Below are 21,150 nucleotides of genomic sequence, written 5' to 3' on the forward strand. Positions count from 1 at the left end.
AATCAGCATCCCATGTATTTGATTTGAATACAAATCAAGGAAGGAAGTCTAGGATGAAAATATCATGGTTTACCATAGGCTGTAACTTTGCCTGTTATTTAAAATGAGCTGTTTATGGAAATTGTTTTTGGGAAGGGAAAGGGAAGTACTGCTTTTGTGTGTGCAAGTGTGCATCTGTTTTAATTCTAAATATAACAACGTATTACACACAAAAAAAAAATATTTATGTACACACAAGAAAAGATATTAGGTTAACACAATTCATGTTTAGATTTGCTCCTTTTGGGAAAAACTGTGTCCCCATAGTGTGATATAACATTTAAGACACTGCACTTACAATTTTTTGTCAAGAACTGGCCTTTTATTTATTAGTTTATTTCTCTCAACACAAAGGCCCTGTCTATACATTTTTTTAAATAGAAACACTCTCCAAATTGGAGCTTTTTACAAAGAGCTGACATCATCAAGCCTATGTAAGACATGTATGGCAGATTTTTATATCTGATTTTAAGCAGTTTTTCTAGTAAAACGAACTAAGAAAAAGAAGAAATAAAAGAAATTTTAGGATTCGTACAATGTGTACTAAATATATTTTAAAAAGAAAACTAAGACACACCCAGACACACAGAAATCAATCGATGTGAACAGTGAATGTTACAAAGAAACCAGTAACCAGTATTTTGTTATCTGAACCTAATCTTAACCAACTACACCACTTTATGGTGTAATCTAAACACAGACTAAACTTAACCTACTACACCTAAACCTAATCCTAGTCTAAACTATATATTATCCACCCCAATACACACAAAATGTCAGAAATCCATTGATTGTGAAAAGTGAGTAAAAAGAGTTTTATTGAACACATTTCTTTGTGCATTTGTGTGTTAAAAAATACATTAACATGCAGCCCTCATGATTTGGTGAAATCACTTCATTGTAAAAGGTACAGTTAAATAATTGCAAAGTCATTGATTTCATTCATATGTATTACCATAAAACAACATACAGGTTGTCCTTATTTTAGTCATCTGATGCCCTGTCTTGTGTTTGATGCAGTTCTCACTATCAATAACCTAAATAGTAGTACTCTTAGAAAGTGGTACAGATTCTGGACTGAGCTTCTTTTAGTCTTTGTAGACGCTGAAGCAGCTCGACCCTCTTCCGTCCTCTTTCTGTACCTTCGCTCAATAGTTTCATGGCATTTGCACCATCTCTCAAGTCCATCATTTGATCACGCAACATTTTAGCCGCATCCTTCAGCATGAAGATCTGGAGCAGCATCGGGACGTAGTCCGACAGTCTCTGGTAGACAATCTGCAAACAGCAAAGTAGGGTTGGGTGGCTTTTCTTTCCTTTTTTCCCCCAAAAAGTCTCAAAGTAATACAGTGGTATATGGTTTTACTGTGGGTGGTCTTACGTTTACATGGCATCCATACGATGACCAAAAATGACCAAATACAACATTCAGTTTGCTCGCAGGGTGACAAAGTAAACACTGCACAATTATAAATCAATCAATACATGTTAAACCGTCAATCTGAAAATTACAAATGTTAAACTGCTCTGAATCAGGACAGATAAGATGGCTTTAGCTTAGTCAGCAGCATAACAGTCTGCTCACTACAGAACAAACTTAAGTCTGTAAGTCTGACAGAAATCCCACTTTGTGACTGAGAGAGCGAAGTCGAGCGACTGGTGTTGGGAGTAACAGAAAGGTTAAATGAGGTTCGGACTGCCCATTAGCTATCGAGGCTTAGATAGCTTAGTGCTAACTCTCGCAGGCTAAACACCATAGCACAGACTGTGTTCCAGCGCTAACTGAGGCTCAAATCACACAGCTTTAGAGGATAAAGCACAAAGTTTACTGGATCATCCAGGTCTGCTGTCTCAGCGTTGCTAAACTCACAATGGACGAGACACAAAATCACTGCGATACTCTGGTAATAATTACATTACCCCACCTCCCCATGTAAAAACAAGTCTTAACCAAATAGGGATTATGTCAAGGTGAAATCATAAATGACTAGGGGGATGGGACGGGAGATGTCTTGCCACAGCTATGCAGATGACACTCAGATCTACTTGGCCCTCAGCTCGAATAACTATGGTCCCCTCGACTCACTGTGTAAGTACCTTGAGCACATCAATAAGTGGATGGGTCAGAACTTTCTGCAGCTGAATAGAAATAAAACAGATTATTTATATATTTATTCAGGAATCTGTACGAGGGGCAAAGACTAGTTGTATATCTGCATGAGAGAGACCTAAAATCTATAGAGCTAGCTCATAAGCTAGGTGTACTAATAGACTCTGAGCTCAGTTTTTGCAGTCACAAAAACAGTGTTCTATCACCTTAAGAACATTAACAAGATCAGGGATTTTCAATCACATCTTCATTTCCAGCAGGATTGCTTACCTGTAATGGCCTTCTAACTAGACTTCCAAAAAAGACAATCAAACTGCTTCAGCTGATTCAAAATGCAGGACTAAAAGAGGGGAACACATCACCCCTGTTCTTAAGTCCTTACACTGGATACCCGTCTGTTACAGAATAGACTATAAGGTTACTGCACTATCAATGTTTCTATTGCATAGGACCGGCATATTTATCTGATATGGTGCAGTGACAAGAAGAAAAGCTAGTCCTGCCCAAGATAAATATGAAGCATGGAGAAGCAGCATTTATCAGAATTCATGCTGTAATCTTTTAAATATCTCTATATATTTTTCTTTCTTTTTAATTATGAATTTCATTACATTTACATTATATATTAATTGCCTTGCCTTTCCAACGGGCCGGTTTTTTAAATGCATAAGGAAGTCAGCGCATGAGGAAGTCACTTGACCGGCTTCTTATCAGTTAGTAGCTAGAGGAGTCTGATAAGACTCAGTAAGTGAACTTCTCGTTTTACTGCTTAATGAAACCAATAAAGAAAAGAGTTTCTCTTTTCTTTATGCTATAAGGTTACAATGTGTTATCATATGTTTCCACAGTTTTACCAGCGAAAAGCCCAATATATGATGTTTGGACTTTTGAGGAGATTTGTTAAGGAGATATTAATCTTATCTGTGAATTAATTAGTTAGAACTTTGTCAGATTATGGTAGCCTACCAACTGAGCTGAGAGTTAGTCCCCCAACAATGGCCGTCCCCAATGTCGCCCACTCCCGCGCAGTGAGTATTCCCGCTCTCTCACTTTGCCAATCGTTTACATAAAATTAAAAAAAACATAAGCTCCCACCTTAGACAGGCATTTAAACTTTATTCTTGCAAAAACAATAATTAAACATCACTAACAGCGTTGTGTTTTGAAATTTGCAATACGAGGTAGTGTGCAGATATTGGGAACGGTTGTTGTTAGGAGACCAACTGCTAATGAAGCTAGCTTAGCTGGTCACCCAAACAAAGTTACACTAGCTAGACTTTACAGGCCAATTTATCCAAATAGAGATTAGGCTTAGTTATGAACTACCAAGGATTTTAAATGGAGATGAAAGGAAAATATAGTCCATAATTAGGCTTAATTTCTATCCTGGTCCTATAAGTCTCACTGTCTCAGACCAAATTAAGCCTTAGCCTACACTGAATTTCTGAAATTTAGCTTAATCCATGTTTAGGAGACCCGGAGACATGTATCTTATATCTCTTTTTAGTGTCTGTATGTTTTTTGTTTTTCATTTATTATCTTTTATTTCATGGTGAGATTCAAAGTTATATATTGACCCAGTACTACCAGTACTACTACGATTTAACCCAGCTTTAGTTTTGCATGAAATAATTCTCAAAGCTGTGAAGTTGCACAGAATAAGCACATTAAAATAATTTTATGAATTTCTCCAATCAAAAACCCATATTTTTAAACATATTTCTAAATTCTGAGTATCAATATTTCACAGTCTATAATTCAGTATGTGATGTCTGACCAACCTCATAGTACAGGACAATCTTTTCTGGGATGAGACTTCTGGTATCAAGTGCTGCACACCCACTTGATGAAATGCAATCGTCATCATCATCACTTAAATCCTCCTTAAGCGAGAGTTTGGAGCGGAGTTTCTGCTGTAAGATACTGTCCTGAGTGAAAACCAGCTGCTCCATTCGAATGAACTCTTTGATCCTGGTCTCCACTTGGGCTTCTTGCTTTAACTGAATATCATCAATCATTGTCTGTGGACATACATTCAACAAGAAAGGACATGTTTAAAGAAAGGTCACTGTGTAAACGAATGCTAAGTACAGATTCAGAAGCGTATCTAATTAAAACAGGTAGACATGTAAAACAAGTTCACCCTGCCGTGAACCAAGTGTCCTAACTATGCCACAGAAATGGTCTGTTTTGAATTCAATGCTGAATTTTAGGTGATAAAGACATGGTTGGTGAATAGTCATGTAAGATGTCTAGTACATAAATCCACACAAAAGCACTGGGACAAAAGAACTGGGACAATATACCTACAGGAGATTTTATCACATCCTATTCTAAATCCATATGCATTAATATGGAGTTGGTCGCTCCTTTTGCGGCTATAACAGCAGGTTTGGAACTCTGGCAACAGAGGCCTCCTTTTTTAGTGCCACGCTGGACTTCAGTGAGCTCTTTAGAAGCGATAATTTTTTCACTAATGTGTGTAAAGGAAGACAGGGCTAGGTGCTTGATTTTATACACTTGTGCAAAGGGACTGAATAAAACACCTAAATTCAAAGACTGAAAGGTGTGTCCGCATACTTTTGCCCATATAGTTTACCTTTACACAATTACAGTATTTTACTTTTACTTTTAACACGTTAGTCTTAGCAAGTTAGCGTAAATGACATTTCTAAAAAAAAAATGAAAGAGTAAACTTACCATGACTATGTATCTCAGATGAGGGTAGTTGTCAAACGACATTTCACAAATGTTCTTAAACTCAGCCTGAATGATCTCTGGAAATGAAAATGGGCTACATTAGTTTCTAAAATCCTCTTGCACTGATCGATCCCCCATCGATCCCCCACATTTTCAAATCAGAATTAATCTCAGCGTGTCTTGGTGTTGCTCACCTCGGATGATCTTAAGTGTTTCCATTGCTGGTTCTTCAAGTGCCTTTACCTGCTTTTTGACTAAAGACTCCAAAGAGGAGTAGTCACTAAACGTTAGCAGCTCCCGGCCACGGTGCAGGTCATCATATCCACTGATCATTCCGTCAACGGCTTCTTTGACTGAATTCAGAACCCAGCAGGGAGCACAAGCAATCAGTTAAATTGTGAACACTTCATAAGGCTTTACAGTGACAATGATTAGTGTAGTTGACCCACAGCTGGAAAATTAAGGGGAAACATGCTCTTACATGATAACTTGCTGGTCTTTAAATATTTATCCCACTGTTTGAAGACTGGGCGCAGCAGTGCAAATAAGTTCTTGTGCTGTGACTCCCCTGTTCTAGCCAATTCATTGATTTGATCACTGAACGCAATTATAACCTGGATAAAGGACAAAATAAAAAATATATATATGATACCACTGGATTACATTACATTTATATTTAAGGCATTAAGCAGACGCTCTTATCTAGAGCATTTTACGAAAGTGCTTCACTGTTTACTCAGAAAATACCCTTAGCTAGTTTGTATCGGCTAGAATCCAAAAGATACCTCTAAGCTTAGATAGTACTAAATACAGAAGTCAGTATGGAGACCACAACACTCAACACTACACTTCACCCAAGTACTCTTGAAAGAGATGGGTGACTCTGCTGTTCGGACACCCAGGGGAGAACTTCCCCACCTGGATGCTTGTCTTCCGTTGATCTTAAAGGATGGCGGGACAAGCCAAGCCGTGCTTGAAGCTCGAAGGGCTAAGGGATAAAGGTCCCTTTACTTCCTTTGCTCTGCATGTGTTTATATGCACTTCAGTAATTAGATAATGGAAAAGTGTACATGAGTCTGGCAGTAATCGGGTTTCTGCTTTACAACCAAAACATAATAGGAATAAGACGTGACGTGACTTAACTTCATGCTGTGGCTTTCCCCCCCCCTCCACACACTAAGCCACAATTTCTTAATTGACAGTGTTAAAATGAGTACAGCAATGCCTTTTACAGTAGTCTAATATCTGCTGTAATGCAAAAAATGTGATAGCAACTATAGTACTGCCATTATTGCTATAATAAATGTTTACTGTATAATTACAGTATTTTATAGGAAGTGTGATTAAATGTGCAGTATGCAGACCATGTTTTATTTTATTGGTAGACAAGTATTTCCAAGCAATAGATCTAGACTCATGGTACAGGTTTTATGTTAGAGATGGGCTACCTGACTCAAAAAAGGTCCCATCATTTTGTGGTCTATTGGTGGACCCTCTTTATACTTCTTTAGCTCCACTTGCAGCTGAGACAGAAGGCTTTGGACTTGATCGGTCAAGTGTGGCAGTGATTTCTGCAAGAGAGATACATATATCCTGTTCACAACAGCATTATTTAATGATTGAAATAACTTCTCTCCCGACATAAGCTGTGTACTATTCTCTCTACCTGAGCACTAGCTGCTATACTCATCACTGCACTGTACACTCTCTTTAGGTATGAGATGCTGTTTACAACACCAGGCTGGTCTACCTCAGCATACATTCTTGCATTCCTTGTTTTACTCTTCATTTACACACATAGCATATCCATCACTGCTCTACATATTTACTCTATTTACTGTTAGTGTAGTAACTTAGTTTCGACCTTAATCATACAGCCTTCATGCACACATTTGCACATGTACAAATTTGTGTTTGTACATTTTCGTATTTATTGTATGTATTGTCTTTGTATTTGTTGTCTGTGCACCCTGTTTCGTGTTTTGTCTATTGTCCTTGCACTATTGTATGTCCTACCTACTCAGCATCGGACACTTAGCCTAACAGTGTTTTATTGTACTGTAAAAGCCTGTATTTGTACTGAATGATTGTTGTTTAGTATTTTTTTTCAGGACTACTTAGTTGAGAATATGCAGCATCTGTCTTACCTTAATGTGGGCAACCAAGTCTCTGGTCAGCTTTCTTGCCAAGCACTCAACAGTAGCTTTCTCTTCATCCAAAAGCGAACTGAAAACAAATTACAGGTTAATGTAGTGAAGACTTGTATATAATGATAATTTATATATATATATATATATATATGCAACAGTACCTAAAATATCTGTGTTTCTTGAAGAAATCTTTCTCAATCTGCATGGCCTCAGTCAGAGAGATCTTATCGTTGATGTCCTGTTGACCTCGGCACCGCACAATAATGTACCCTTTACTTAGAGGAATGACTTTGCCCTGGACAATCTTTAAAACGTCACCTTCTGCTCCTTTGTCAATCAGGTCTGGTTTTGTAAGGATGGCTGTACGAGGATTGAGGAAATCATTACATTTCAAGGGCAGACTGAAGTAAAACTGTAATATGAGTACAGCATGAAATGAACTGTGTATAACTGAAATCAAAGAGATTTCAGGTACCTAGAGTTCTGCTTCCATGAGGATCCACTTCCTGCGCCATTTTCAGTGCCTCTGTTGTGGCTATATCAACATTACAAGGGACCACAACCAAACTGATGGTTTCTTCTTTGGTGATGTATTTCAAAATGAGACTGCGGATCTAGAAATGTAAAAAGGAGAGACTTAGAGTTCTTTTGTGAGAGCTGTTATTATTTTATTTTTCATTTCTATGAATACAGTGAAATGGGAAAGGACTACATTATGCTCTTAGAAATAAAGCTGCCAAAATGGGTTCTCTTCTAGTTCCCAAAGACCCTGGTTCTCCAATTGGGAGTCTAGTATCATGACAGGCCAGGGGCCTGACATGAAATGGGATTTGGCACATCACTGCACTTATTACTCTATAAATCAACTGAAAATTCAAGTATACTGTTAAAAGTATATGATCCTTGAGGAGCTTTTGGAGGTTCTTCAGTTTCAAACCACACAAGATCCTCAAATATCGTATACTTTTATTCAGTGTACAATGGCGAGCGGATCAGTCTTGGTTCTTAGTGAAAATGACAGTACTAATCTGTTTCAAGGTTCTAGCACAGGAGTGCGCAACTGGGGCTGAAGTCCAGCATTTTTGGCAGAGTTCCCTGCTCTAACAGACCTAGCAAACCCAGACAGGCGAGTTGAATCAGGAGTGTTTGAGAAAGAAAAGCACAAAACCAGAGTTGCCCACCCATGTTCTAGACAACACACATCTAATTAAGACGTACCCTGGTTACACCAGGAAAACAGGAGAACAAAACACAAGTCACTAGTCACTATTTACCAGTAATATTACAGTATTTCAGTGGATTGATAAAATCCAGAAGCCACTCATCTCTGTAGAAGAGCTCACGCTACTGTTAAACAAACATTGTGGTTCACCCCTGGGTGCAAAAACAGGACTACAAAAAGTATGAGAACCCCTGCCCTAAAGAACAAAGGTTTTCATACAACTGATCATTTTACTCTCCAGGGATAGCTTTCTACTAAACTTTCCACCACCCCACCTCATCCCCAACTCATTCCAAAATTAGAGAACACAGGTCCACTGCTCCTCAGCTCAATGCTGGGAGCTTTATACTCCTCTAGCCCATGCCTGGGCCTAAACCACATTAAGGAGCCTCTTATTTTGAGGTGGTACATTACTAGTCTAAATCTTGGTAATTCTGTAGAATACACCTGCCCTTGTTGATCTGCTCACCTGGTCACCAATATCATCTGGCTGGCCTTTCACAGGTACTCGTGTAATACCCGGGAGATCAATCAGAGTGAGGTCGCACACATCAGGGGATGATATTTCCAAAGTAATCAAATCATGGCAGATCCCCACCCCATCTCCAGCCAGAGTGTCCTGAGCTGTTTAGCAGATCGTAGAGAAGAACCTTGAATAGCAGGCTTTCTGGGACTTACATGAGTATGTGTAAGTTGTTACAGTGTGTTTATGCTCTTGCCTTTTCTGACCAGATTTTCCACCTGTAATGGATCATGGAATGTTTCTGAGTGACCGTTATATGAGATCTTTCCCTCCCATTTCCCTTCTTTCTTACGTAGTTTCAGCTCCAGAGGACAGCGAGTGACGATACCTAGCAGATGTGATAATGCCATTGAGGTTAATCAAAAAGAGCGGAGAAACAGACAATTAGGTCATTTTGTTCAATTGTTTATGGACTCAAAATCTGCTTATTACGCATAACTACACTACCTGTAGATTCAGAAACATAGGCCTGCATTTTTTTTTTAAAAAAAACAACCTCAGTTGCTAAAAAGACTTTTGTCAATGTCCATGCCATTTCACCCCAAAAAACATGATTTTAGTGTCTAAGTGTTTAGAATAAACTAAATTGTTCATACAGGATTAACTGCCCTAACGTGGGACGCTGCCTAATGTGGGGCACCTAAGCTTTATTTGAAGTAGGTCTTTCTCAAAATCAGTAAAATTCTGGGTTAACACAAGCTGTCATGCCATGACCAAAATCACAATCTTAGATTATGATGAAGCAACCTTCAAACAGAAAGCACCCCCAATGCAAAAATGGCCCACATTGGGCTAATTCAGCCTAGGTTTGTATTAATTGACATGTAGCCTAATGAACACTTCCCCATAGTAAAGTGTTACCTGCAAATATTACTATCTAAAGATGGTAGGCTTCATTTTTTGAATAACAGTACCTTCAGATACATTCCTGCATGCAGAGCATATTAAGCCAAATGTGAGACATTTTAGGTAGGTGGACAGTGTGACCATGTCAAAAACAATGTTACCAGACCAATAAAGCAAATACTGAAAGACAGGCACTGTTAATTATTCAGTATGGCCTAGAACATGTCACATTTTTATGTCTTACGTGGCTTGTACAGTTTGTACAGTAAGTTTAGTTAATTCAATAGTCTGCACCTGGCTGACCTTTCCATTTCCACCATCAATCTATAAAGCTTTTGTATATACATGACGTTATGAGAAAGCGGATTTACCACTGCCTCTCGGTAGGGCCACCCCTGAAATGGCTTCTAGGACAGAGCTTTTTCCAGAACTCTGATCTCCAACCACAGCGATGGAGGGCAGATTTAGGTCCTTGTCAATGCCAATCACCCTCAGAGAGTCAATTAACTCGATAAAAGGCCGAACTTCATTTTGCAAGTAGTTCTGGAATGTGACATCCCTTATAGAGGATGTATACTGGCTTAAAATAAAAACAGAGGAACAAAAATTATTCCAAAAGTTATTTCATTTTTAGCTAAAAACAATGATCACTGCTTACCTTTTCTCTAAATCGTTTAGTGAATCCATTGCTTTACCTGCTAATGAATGAATGAATAAAAAAATAAATGAATGAATGAAATATCTGACAAAGTTAAATCCATAAAGCATTTGTTTAGCGCAAATCCAAGTAATTCATGAGCATAAATGTTATATAGTGAATGCTGAAAAATGATTACCTACTGTCTCAATGAATAACTTTGTAGACCACTAGCTTTGGCAAGCAGGCAACACAGAAAACAAAGCAAGATGAAAGTGAAATACATCCTCTAGTGCCTTTATATGCACTGCACATGACACAAACATGGCCAAGGTTCATTAAGCATGTGCAGTTTTATTATAGATAGAAGGAGCATAACATAATGGCGGGGGCATAGTTAAACATTGAATTAAAATAATGAGACAGTCCTATGTGTGACCTAGTTCCCTGTCTAGATAGGTTTGAAGCTCACAAAGTAGAAAGTCACTTGGGGTATGTAGGCTAATGAATGAAGTTCATAGAGTATTAATAATATAGGAGTTTATAGAAGAATATTACCATCTTAATTTGTAATTAGAAAATGTAAGACTCCGAACATTCACGTTTCTAGCTTTCCACCTAACTCCCCCTTGGTTTTATGGACTCCAATAGAAACTGGGTTGGGTCTTAACACTTTGTACCATCACCCTCCCTTAACTATCGTGACTAAAAGTAATTACACACATAGATAAGAGCAGTGTACACTAATAGGCTATTTATTGAAGTAACTATCTCTGTACATTTGACCTTTACATACACTACATATCAGCCATGACATTAATAACATTAAAATCACCTGCCTCATATTGTGTAGGCCCCCCCTCCTGTCCTATCGCCTACCATCCACTAAGGCAAAGACCTCTGATGGTGTCCTGTGCTATCTGAAAAAGAAGAACCACTTAATTTGAGCTGCACACAGAAAAATGTGTCTTCCACAATCTTTCACCATCCATGCAGTGAAAAAACACACACATACACACACACACACACACTAGATAACAGTGAGCATGCATGCCCAGAGTGGTGGTCAGCCCTAGCTGCAGTGCCTGAGGAGAAGCTGGTGGTTGGTGCTGTCCTGTTGGTTCAGGGACTCAAACCAGTGACCTTACAGTTGCATGCTGCTTCTTTAACCTTCAGGACACAGCTGCCCCCCTGGTGCATTTGCAGAGGAGCCTTTAGGTCCTGCTATTAAGCCTCCAAGGTTCATCTTGGATGTCCATGACCCTTTAGCCAGGGCACCGGTTGTCCTCCACTGCACCACTGTGATTTGCTTCACTTTACACTGTTTAGGAGATGCTCTGACCCATCACAGTTTGCCCCTAGACATTTTCCAGCTTCATGAACTGACTGTTCTCCTGCTGCCTAATATGTGTATCCCACCCTTTTACAGGTGTTACAGGTCACTGGAACTGGAATATAATCAGTGTTAATCACTTCACCAGTCAGTGCATGTAGAGTTAGGTGTATATTTGCACTGTATATTGTTCATGTAAAAATTAATCGAGTCATGATTCATTAAGTAAAACGACAGTTCAAAAGAATCGGTCCAGTGAACGAGTTACGGGAGGTAGCTACCGTCTATAGACCGGCCATTGGATGCGAGGATACTAAAAGCTGATAGGTCAGAAAACATCACTAGATCCCGCCTACTCAACTCTGATTGGCTGTCCAGCTGTCACGTACAGCGGTCGGGAAATGCCGCACAGTTGCAGTGGAGTTGCTTAGCTTGGCTGTTAATTTGATACTCCGTCCATTAATACTTTTGCGTATTGACGTGCTGTTCCCTAAGACGGGTGGTCTGATCATTTCAGTTCAAAAGCTTCTCTAAAATATCCTCAGTCTGAACTTTGCTTCTTATCTAACAGGCCGGCTGTCCGTTATCGCAGGGTGTTATGCAATGTGAGGTCTCTGTGAGGCAACTCTGAACTCTGCGCCGAGCTAACAGCGCTTAGCCAGCCCTGCTAGCACACATCTCCACTCGGGACGATAAGGAGCCGGACAGCCAGCTAACCTAGCTAGCTACTATCTGAGGACCTAACCGCCTTAACTAACGCTGACAGCCTTTTCTCTGCAGCAGAAGTCACGGTAGAGGAGTGGACATCGTCCCACAGAAGCCGGTCCGCGACCCCTAGCTAGCTTAGCTATTTAAAACAATGTCTTTTTCGGCGGCGACGAGGAGATTAGTCGGCTTGAGTGTTTCGAGGAGCTCCTCCATACTTTCGGTGTCCTCCTCGAAGACTCTACCACCTAGTGCTCTACTGCCCAGAGTATCTGCTCAGAGGAGAGAAATTACCTCCTGCAGTGTGGTGCAACCTCTCAGGTAAGGGGGCATTTCACTGGACCGGCACCCTTTAAGGCTAGCTAGCCTGAAGGGACGTTAGCTAGTGTGAACTACGCTAAGCTAACCTGGGTTTGACTTTGAATGGTTATAACGAGGCTAGCTAGCTATAAAATGCTGCGTGAACTAAATTAGCTAGCTACAGATTAATAAACCCTTTATTATGTAATTCTAGCAAATGTCAGCTAATTTTATTACAGGAAAAGCTTGCATTTGGAAACACCAGGCGATGCTGTGTTGTTGAGCCTCCTGGAGCACGAGAAGCTAGCTAGCTACCCTCTCCCGTTCATGTGCCTGGAGGAATCCAGCTACCTGACAGCCAGACAGCACCACAGTAGTGTTTATATATGTATATATATATATAATTTAATTAAGCCTTTGAAAGAGTGAAGTTAGCTTATCGTAGGGTGATCTGCGTGTAGAGATAGATGGAGTAGATGGAGTGAAGGACCTTCCCATGACCCTGGTCATGTTGATCTCCTCAGTCTAACTCCAGTGAGCAGCCAGTCAACAAGATACAGTGCTTTTCTGTTGGGAAAGATTGTGTCTGGCCACTTAGCTGTTATCTTTAAGCTTATATTTGGATTCATTTCTCTCAGGAATATATTTTCAGTGTGACTATAAACAGCAGAATCAATAAGATGTGAAATAATAACAAAAACATCCACAATTAGCAATATTTTCCAATGCAGATAAAGATTGCCCTGGATTGTTATTAAGGGGGAAATTATGTGCTTAGCTGCAATGGCTAAAAATATTTTTTTTTATTTATAATCATTAATACTGCATTTAAAACGTTTTCAGAAGATCCTCGAAAACCCTTAACCGCAGTAGGGCTGGTTCACACCGCTTTACGGTTATTTCTGCAGTCACCAGCTCTTTACTAGGTGGTAGAATAGCCTGAGGAATGAGGGCTTTTTTATTCTTTATATACTTATTTTAACCAGTTTGGGTAAATGTTAATTTCCCAATAAGTCACCAGTTAAAGGCGGTTGTTTCACAGTTAGTGGTCTATTTGGCAGTGAAATATATGATGCAAATGGCTTGATGTAGCTGAAGAAATGCAGAAATGTCCCCTCTGTGAATGAGTTGCCTACCCAGGAGATAACAAACAGAGCCTGAGGCTTTTCACACAAGAAGTTATCAGAAGTGGAAAGGACAGCAGATAAAGGATGGCACAATAATACGTTTTCTGATCTGATATTGGAATCTTCACTATCGGCCGGTGGCAGTACAATATTACTAAACTGGAGCTGTTTTCAGTAGAAACACTACTAACACACCTAACATGGGCATCTAAAATGGATTGAAATGCATGTTTGGAAAACTGTGCACGATTTGGGTCTAGATTTGTTACAGGACTGAATCATACAAGTTCCTCTCGTCTCCTTTGGATATCCGGAGGTGCAGAATCTTATGATAGCCATACCAATCAATACTGATATGCCACCTCTACTGTAGATTACTTTTCATTAATGTTGTTTGTGGTGGGAGGTTATTTTAGCGTTCGTTTATATGAGTGCTTTTCAGTGTGTGTGGTTTTAATTGGTCTGATCATATGTGAAGTAATCTGACCTTTATTTTGCTTCACTTTATTCAGTATTGCAGGATACAGGATAGAAAAGCCCAGCATTTTGGATTTACTATTTTGCAAACAAATGCATTTAAAGTATAATGAGAGAAATTAAGTATAGATGTGACTTCAGTCAGATGTGATGTAGTATTTAGAGCTTTCTTCCACTAGAGGGCAGCATGCTCTCAATCATTGCTTTAACGGAAGGTTCGAACAGCCCGTTACTGTTTATTCTTGATAAGCCATAAACAAGTGTTGCATATCACACAACAGTAATTTGCCTCTTTTTAATTCTCGGCTTGGAACTAGGTCAGAAAACAAGGTGACTGTTAATTTCATCAATCGAGATGGGGAGAAAATTACAGTCAAGGCCTCCCCTGGTGAATCTCTGTTAGATGTCGTTGTTGATCAAGACCTTGACTTCGATGGATTTGGTGAGTGCATACTATTCCTTTCTGAGGCATACCCCCCTTCATGTGCTGTGGTAAAAGTTTTGTTTGTCTGAATTGTATTAATGCCACGTTTACACTGCAGAGAAGCTAAAACACAGATAAGTAGCCTAGTTGAGATGTTAGATGTCAGATACAATAAAGAGGAGAGTAAAATGTCTCCCTCTAATTTCCTCATCTTCTCAGATATGCTGATATTGGAGAGTGGTTTGGTTCTTTACCTGATTCACTGTCGCCCAGCCAAAGTTTTCGCATTTGCATAAATTTGAGAAAAGCTTTTTATTGCACTCCTCCCACAATGCCACACACAACCACAGCCTGTCACATCATTCACTGAAGAGAATAAAAACGTATTAGCTCAAATCATCTTGGGCCTATTGTTTATCTATCCCTCTGGTTATCAGATTAGCATTTATGGATACTTGTATAACATAAATGTCCAGGATATACATCCCAAGTGCATAATTGGGAAAATGAAACCACATGGCAAATACAATACAATCTTCATTTAGGAAAAGCACTGATAACTTTTTAAGGAGGTTAAGCAAGAGAGCGTTTGGGAGTTAAGGAAGAAAGTAAGTTTCACATTTTTTAACCATTTACTGTTTTTTTTTTTATTTTTTTATTACCAGGAGCATGTGAGGGAACTCTAGCTTGTTCTACCTGTCACGTTATCTTTGAAGAAGAGATTTACAAACAGTTAGGACCCATCAGTGATGAGGAGATGGACATGCTGGACCTTGCTTACGGCCTCACAGACACGTAAGTTGGATTTACTACTGATCTGATACAAAAATGTTCTCAGTGCTCATTATAAATCAGATTCGGACCAATTGTAGAGAGTGTCTAAACAAGAACAACCAGTGTACACTCACTGAGCACAGGTTAGGAACACCTGAACACCTACTCGTTCATGAAGTTATCTAATGGCAGCAGTGCGGTACATACAGGTCAGTAGCTCCAGGTAATGTTCACATCAGCCAGAAAGTTGAGGCTGCAGTGGGCACAGGCTCACCAAAACTGGACGGCTGAAGACTTGGGGAAAAACATAGTCTTATCTGATTAAACTTGATTTCTGCTGAGGCACACAGATGGTTGGGTCAGAATTTGGTGCCAACAGCATGAATTTAAAGATTAATTAAACCCTGCCTGGTAAAGGACTTGTCTTCAAAGTCTGAAGATGTAAATCGCATATTGGTTAGTTTTTAACTGTGAACTGTGAATAATGCAGTGGTAGTGATGCCAATGCCGTGGTAGTAACTTTAAAGTCATGATTGCAATGCTGGGCAAACCAGCGGAGATGCTAACGCAGCGATTGCGATATTGGGTCAGCTCAAAATATGTAACCTTTTGAACCAAATTTTAAATAGATATAAGATTTATGAAGCAGTACAGCATTGCAGGAGGAAGATGGGTTTGTAGCTCATTACTAATACTATATCTGTATCAATCTATTATTCCTGTCTGTCTTTTGCAAATATTGCATGATGACAGAATCTGCATAGTTTAAATTCACCTTGCATTTGCCAAAAGTATTGAAGCACATACTAGCTTTGAATTTGAATGGCCGGTCCGATTTGCTTTTTATGGGTCACAGAGAACATCACCTATTTCAAACATGCTGCTCTGTTGAACAGCTTTACAATAAAGCCCCACAAAAAGTAGAACTATTCGAAATAATCAGGTCAGGGTTGTAGGAATGCTGCAATTTTTTTTTCAATTCTGAGAATTTTGGAGAATTAATTCAGGGAGATCTGGAAAAAAATTATAAAAAAGGAAACGGACTCCCAAGTCCTCACCCATTCAGACTTTGAGCGTGTGTCTGCTTGAGCCGATCTGTAATGTCACAAGAAGATTACTAATGAAGCAGATTGCTAATCACCGTCAATAGAACAGTGGGATTACAGCCTAATGCTTTATCGGTTGCATTGGGGATTGTGTTTGGACAGAGCTGTGTTTGTTGTTGTTGTTCTTGTATTGTGTTGACATTGTGTCCATTAGCCTAGATTCCTAACGAAAGTGTTCATTAATCTGTATTAAAGAATGTGGTCTAATTCAAGATTTCTGCACAGTGTTGATTGTGTAACAGTGACTCTGGATAACTAACTCTGTACACAGTTTAGAATTTCTCATTCTGTTATTTTTATTTTATATATATATATATATATGAAAAGAAAACCAAACTATATTTCCCCACAGTTTTACCCCATAGTAGTATCTTAACTTATTTTGTTATAAAGTAATTCCTTAAATGAATTAATATTTAAGTTTAAATTTAGCTTTTCCAGTCATACAGAAATTTCCAGCGAGGTTCTTGCCTCCCCATCTAATGACTATAATTGCAAGTTGCTGACAATAGCTAGTGGGTTTATTTGAAGTCAGGCGGACATGAAACCTGTGTGGTCTTTGGGATATGAAATGTTGCAACGAGCCAAACGTTTTGGTGTTTTTCAACTCAAATCACTTCTCACAGATGAAAACTAACATGCGTATATTATTCTCAGTCTGAAACTGATGGACTGCGACACCGCATGCACTTTTCATTTAGAGCCTGCTCTATTTTCTGAGTTGCACTCAGACCAGATGACCAATTAAAGCTACGTTGTCATGGTTGCAGACCAAAGTAATGTGCAGCAAGATCACGACGGAACAGCTCCTCAAGATTGTCTAGGTGCATCCTTCATGTCCACGAAGAACCCTGAACTGTAGCTTCTCTCTTACTTTGTGTGACTAGGCCACACATTTGATCATCTCCTTTTTCTCTCTCTTCACGCTGCATGTCTGATTTAGTCCAGCTCTTCGGCAGGAGCTCTCCGTAGTCTCTGACCATGTCTATATGGGCGCACGTGTGCGAGCCTACGGTCAATAGCGACACAGTTATGCTTAGTGTTTGATGCTGCTAAATTGATTTCTGTGCTTCTTTTGTCGCATTTGTTACAACTTGCTAACACCTTACAATGTTTAATGTGAAATCCGTCAAGAAGCATAGCGGCTGAAGCAAACCTAAATACAGTGAGAAACTCAAGCACATTTTCTAACAAGGATTTTCTCACAGTGTTCAAACAACAGGCACATACATAAAGCATTCACTCACACAGACTGAAAACCCAACCAAAGGGTTTTTTACATTGCTGTGGTGATGCCGCTGTCTCTGAATCACTCACACACTCCGGCAGAGAAGTGGAGTTGTAAGGGTAATAAAGTAAACCTAGTCGTTAGTCGGCAACTTGCAGTCAGCAGTTTTTTGGGTTTTTTTTCAGTTTTTTTTTTAAAATAATAAATAAATAAATTATCCAGATGTGTGTGTATGTTGTCTTAGGCAGTAGTCACGCTCCATTATTATTATTATTATTTTTTTTTATGAATAACTGGCCTTGAACCCTAACTCAGCAATGAACCTTGTCTTAGTAGATAAATGAGCCCTCTAGTTATGTCACTTTTCGAAAGGTGAACTGAAGACCTTTTCTCCGTCAAGCTGCATTTTCTAACTTTACTATCCTGTTGTGTTCAACTGATTATACAGATGTCTCAGTCTTCATTTAAATGGTCATGCCAGTTTCTTAAACACCACATAAGCATCCTGTGATTGACTGGCTGGCTAGTGATCTAATTCACTGTTAATAGCTTTGCAGCCTTTCTGCTTAATACCACATTTTCTTGGCCACTTATGCACAGGTGTAATGACTGTTGCATGAGAGCAACAAGGATATCAGATTAGTGAAATATGGACTAGTATAATTAGGGTTTCAATATTCTGGGAATTTTTTAAAGTTGGAAAATTTACCATGGGAATAAACAGGGAATTAATGGGAATAAAATGGGAATATTCAAAGCTAAAGGTGAGAAACTTGCATATAGTTGATAAAAATATATATACTGAAGCATAATCTTGTCTAAAATAATTAGATATGAGCAAAACAGTGGAATAGCAAAGCTGCTTCTCAATCCCACACATGGCACATTACACAATGAAGGGCTATGGAGACCACAGCCCCAAGTTCCCAAAATGTCCATGGAAAGTTAACATTTTGGAAAATTCCAGTGGAAAGATACCAGTAATTTACTGGACTTTTTTCCACACTTTTGCAACCCTAAACATAATATAATATTGCAGTGTATTAGGGCAAACAACTATTTTGAAAGTCTGATAATCTGTTGATTGAAACGAATAATTAATTATTTGGATTATGACTCTCACAGTTACCAAATAACCCTTATACCCGTGTCCACTTTTAAATGTAGCTCAGTGATGTTTTATGTGTTTGCTAACTAATAGTGGACACAAAGATGCATAACATATTTGAAAATTGACTTGAATTTTCCTGCTAATATACAAGATGAATAAAATTCCATTGTCTTTCTCGTCAACTGGTAAAAACAAGGATGTGCAAAGTAGCGTTGATAAAAGTAAAGTGTTAAAAGTGTTACTGCTTTGTTTGTATTAGTGACTTATTTTGACTGGCCAGAGCCTTTTCTGCTTGCTGCATGCTGATTGGCTCATTTCGTTGAAGGGTCAGGGCTTTATCTGTAAACAGGCACTGTGTTGAGTCTGTGTGTTCACTGCAGCTCTGCAACGTGATTGAGGGAATTATTACAGTGAGAAATAACAGCAGCAGTAAAACTGTATTCCACACTGTTTTAGTTCGTTTTCTGAACATATCGTAGATATAATCAGTGCTTAAAGAGCACTGACCAACTATTTCATTACAGAGAGTATAATTAGCCCTGTTTAATTGAATGAAGTGCAGCAGCTTGACAAAAGATCACTGTACTTTGTATGTAGACATGTACTCATATCTGGCAGGCAAAATATATGTATATATGTGAAAATGTAAAAAATAAAGTGTGTGTGTGTGTGTGTGTGTGTGTATGTATGTATGTGTGTGTGTATATATATATACATAATACACAGCTATTACATACGCCCACCCCTTATTGTGCCTTGCATATTAGGTTATGGCTATAAATAAAGCACAAAAAGCACAGATTTTCTTTCAAATATTAACTAGGGTTTATTTTCTAATCAACAAAATAGAAAAATATGAACACATTAGCATGAGCCATGTTTTTAGGCACTTGCCTTGTTTTAACAGTACTGAAATGCTATTTAAATGAATAAAGTTTGGGCTTTGTAGCTACTGGACATTAGTTATTTATATTTCATTTTGTCATTGCATTTTTTCCTATCACCATGCTTCCTAGTTGCTTAATCTGCAGAATTCCTGCGTTTTTGTGTTAGTGTTTTAGGAATAGCTCATGGTTTCTTCTAAATTCAAGTGTGAGTTTATCCTGCTTTGCTGGGGTAAATGTCTCTACTGTCCAGGGAAGGCTTTCTACTAGGTTGTGGAGGAGCACTGCTGTGAGGATTTGGTGAGCTGCACTGAATTTTAACATTTATTTTATCTTCCATTCACAGGTCCCGTCTGGGTTGCCAAATTTGCCTCACAAAGTCCCTCAATGGGGTCACGGTACGTCTGCCAGAGAGTGTGGCAGACATCAGACAGTCAGATGGCTCTGCCTAGCTCTGCTTTCATTTGCCTACAACTACTGCGTCCATGCAATTAGTATATACCCATGTAAATTTAAGGGATTTGAGGAGAAGGCAATTACAGGACCTGTGTGATGGTATTGATTGATTGCCTTTAAATGATGAGAATTTTGTCCCCCCTATGGCTACAGTGTCTAGGATGCATTGTAAGGGTCTACCTGAAGAGCTCCATGCAGGTGTTAATCTGTTTATCAGCAAAGACTGACATAAGTGATAGATCGTAGAAAATACAATTATTAACTAATAAGTACGATTTTTACTTTATTACTCGGAATACAATCTCATTATATTAATGTTGATAATGTTTTTAACTACTATAATGTCACCATTTTGGAGATTTTTATTATAAAAATGATGTGACATGTTGGTCTTTGATGGGGTCCCTAATGCAGCATTCACTGCATAGCAGCACAGGCATTTTTTAAGACCTATAATCTGAGGTGTTTATTGTTCATAGGTTTTAAAAAAAGAAGCTAATGCGTTATCATGACACAACACTCAAGGGATGTTCTGATAATGTCTGAGCACATTTATTTACAGTATTATGTGGTAAACAGTTAGTGCCTCCCTGTGTAATTAGTAGAAAACATATCTACTTTGGAATATCACATGCAACTGTATTAAATAAATGACTCTTTATAATTACATCTGTGTCATACTTCATTTTTAAAGTCATAGCTAAAGCCAGATGTAAATGATCTCTTCTAGGGCTGTAAATCTTTGCCCTAACTGTGAGGACTGATTGTAAATGTAACACCTGTTTTAATAGGAGAATTTAGGTTTAAGATTTTATTCTTTAGTTATTTAGTCAAATTACTCCCTTTCTCTCCTAATTTGGCACTGCCAATTAACCCACCCGTGCGCAACTCGCCGTAGAACTAGCAATGCTCCTGACACCAAAAGTATAAGGACACGTCTCCACCAATACATGCAACGCCAGCCACCACCTCTTTTTGAAGTGCCACCGATGTAGCAC

General features: G+C 38.8%; 2 protein-coding genes across 2 annotated transcripts; one reads left to right on the forward strand and one right to left on the reverse strand.

The window, feature by feature from the left end:
* Positions 1-830: 830 nt before the first annotated feature.
* On the reverse strand, positions 831-10,205 carry LOC140535504 (interferon-induced GTP-binding protein Mx3-like; the record flags this gene model as incomplete). The annotated part of the gene is made up of 12 exons (XM_072656902.1): positions 831-1,317; positions 3,931-4,170; positions 4,850-4,926; positions 5,044-5,202; positions 5,331-5,463; positions 6,298-6,420; positions 6,997-7,075; positions 7,161-7,359; positions 7,475-7,613; positions 8,691-8,845; positions 8,941-9,072; positions 9,962-10,205. Coding segments are annotated over 12 exons (1,905 nt in total), but the record flags the coding sequence as incomplete, so codon positions are not given.
* Positions 10,206-11,947: 1,742 nt separating this feature from the next.
* Positions 11,948-20,819, forward strand: LOC140536182 (adrenodoxin-like). The gene is made up of 4 exons (XM_072657866.1): positions 11,948-12,586; positions 14,487-14,611; positions 15,259-15,388; positions 20,043-20,819. The coding sequence occupies exons 1-4, from the start codon at positions 12,420-12,422 to the stop codon at positions 20,146-20,148; spliced, it is 528 nt and encodes a 175-aa protein (XP_072513967.1). The 5' UTR covers positions 11,948-12,419; the 3' UTR covers positions 20,149-20,819.
* Positions 20,820-21,150: the final 331 nt, after the last annotated feature.

Source organism: Salminus brasiliensis, chromosome 15 (assembly GCF_030463535.1).
Source record: "Salminus brasiliensis chromosome 15, fSalBra1.hap2, whole genome shotgun sequence".
Classification (NCBI taxonomy): domain Eukaryota; kingdom Metazoa; phylum Chordata; class Actinopteri; order Characiformes; family Bryconidae; genus Salminus; species Salminus brasiliensis.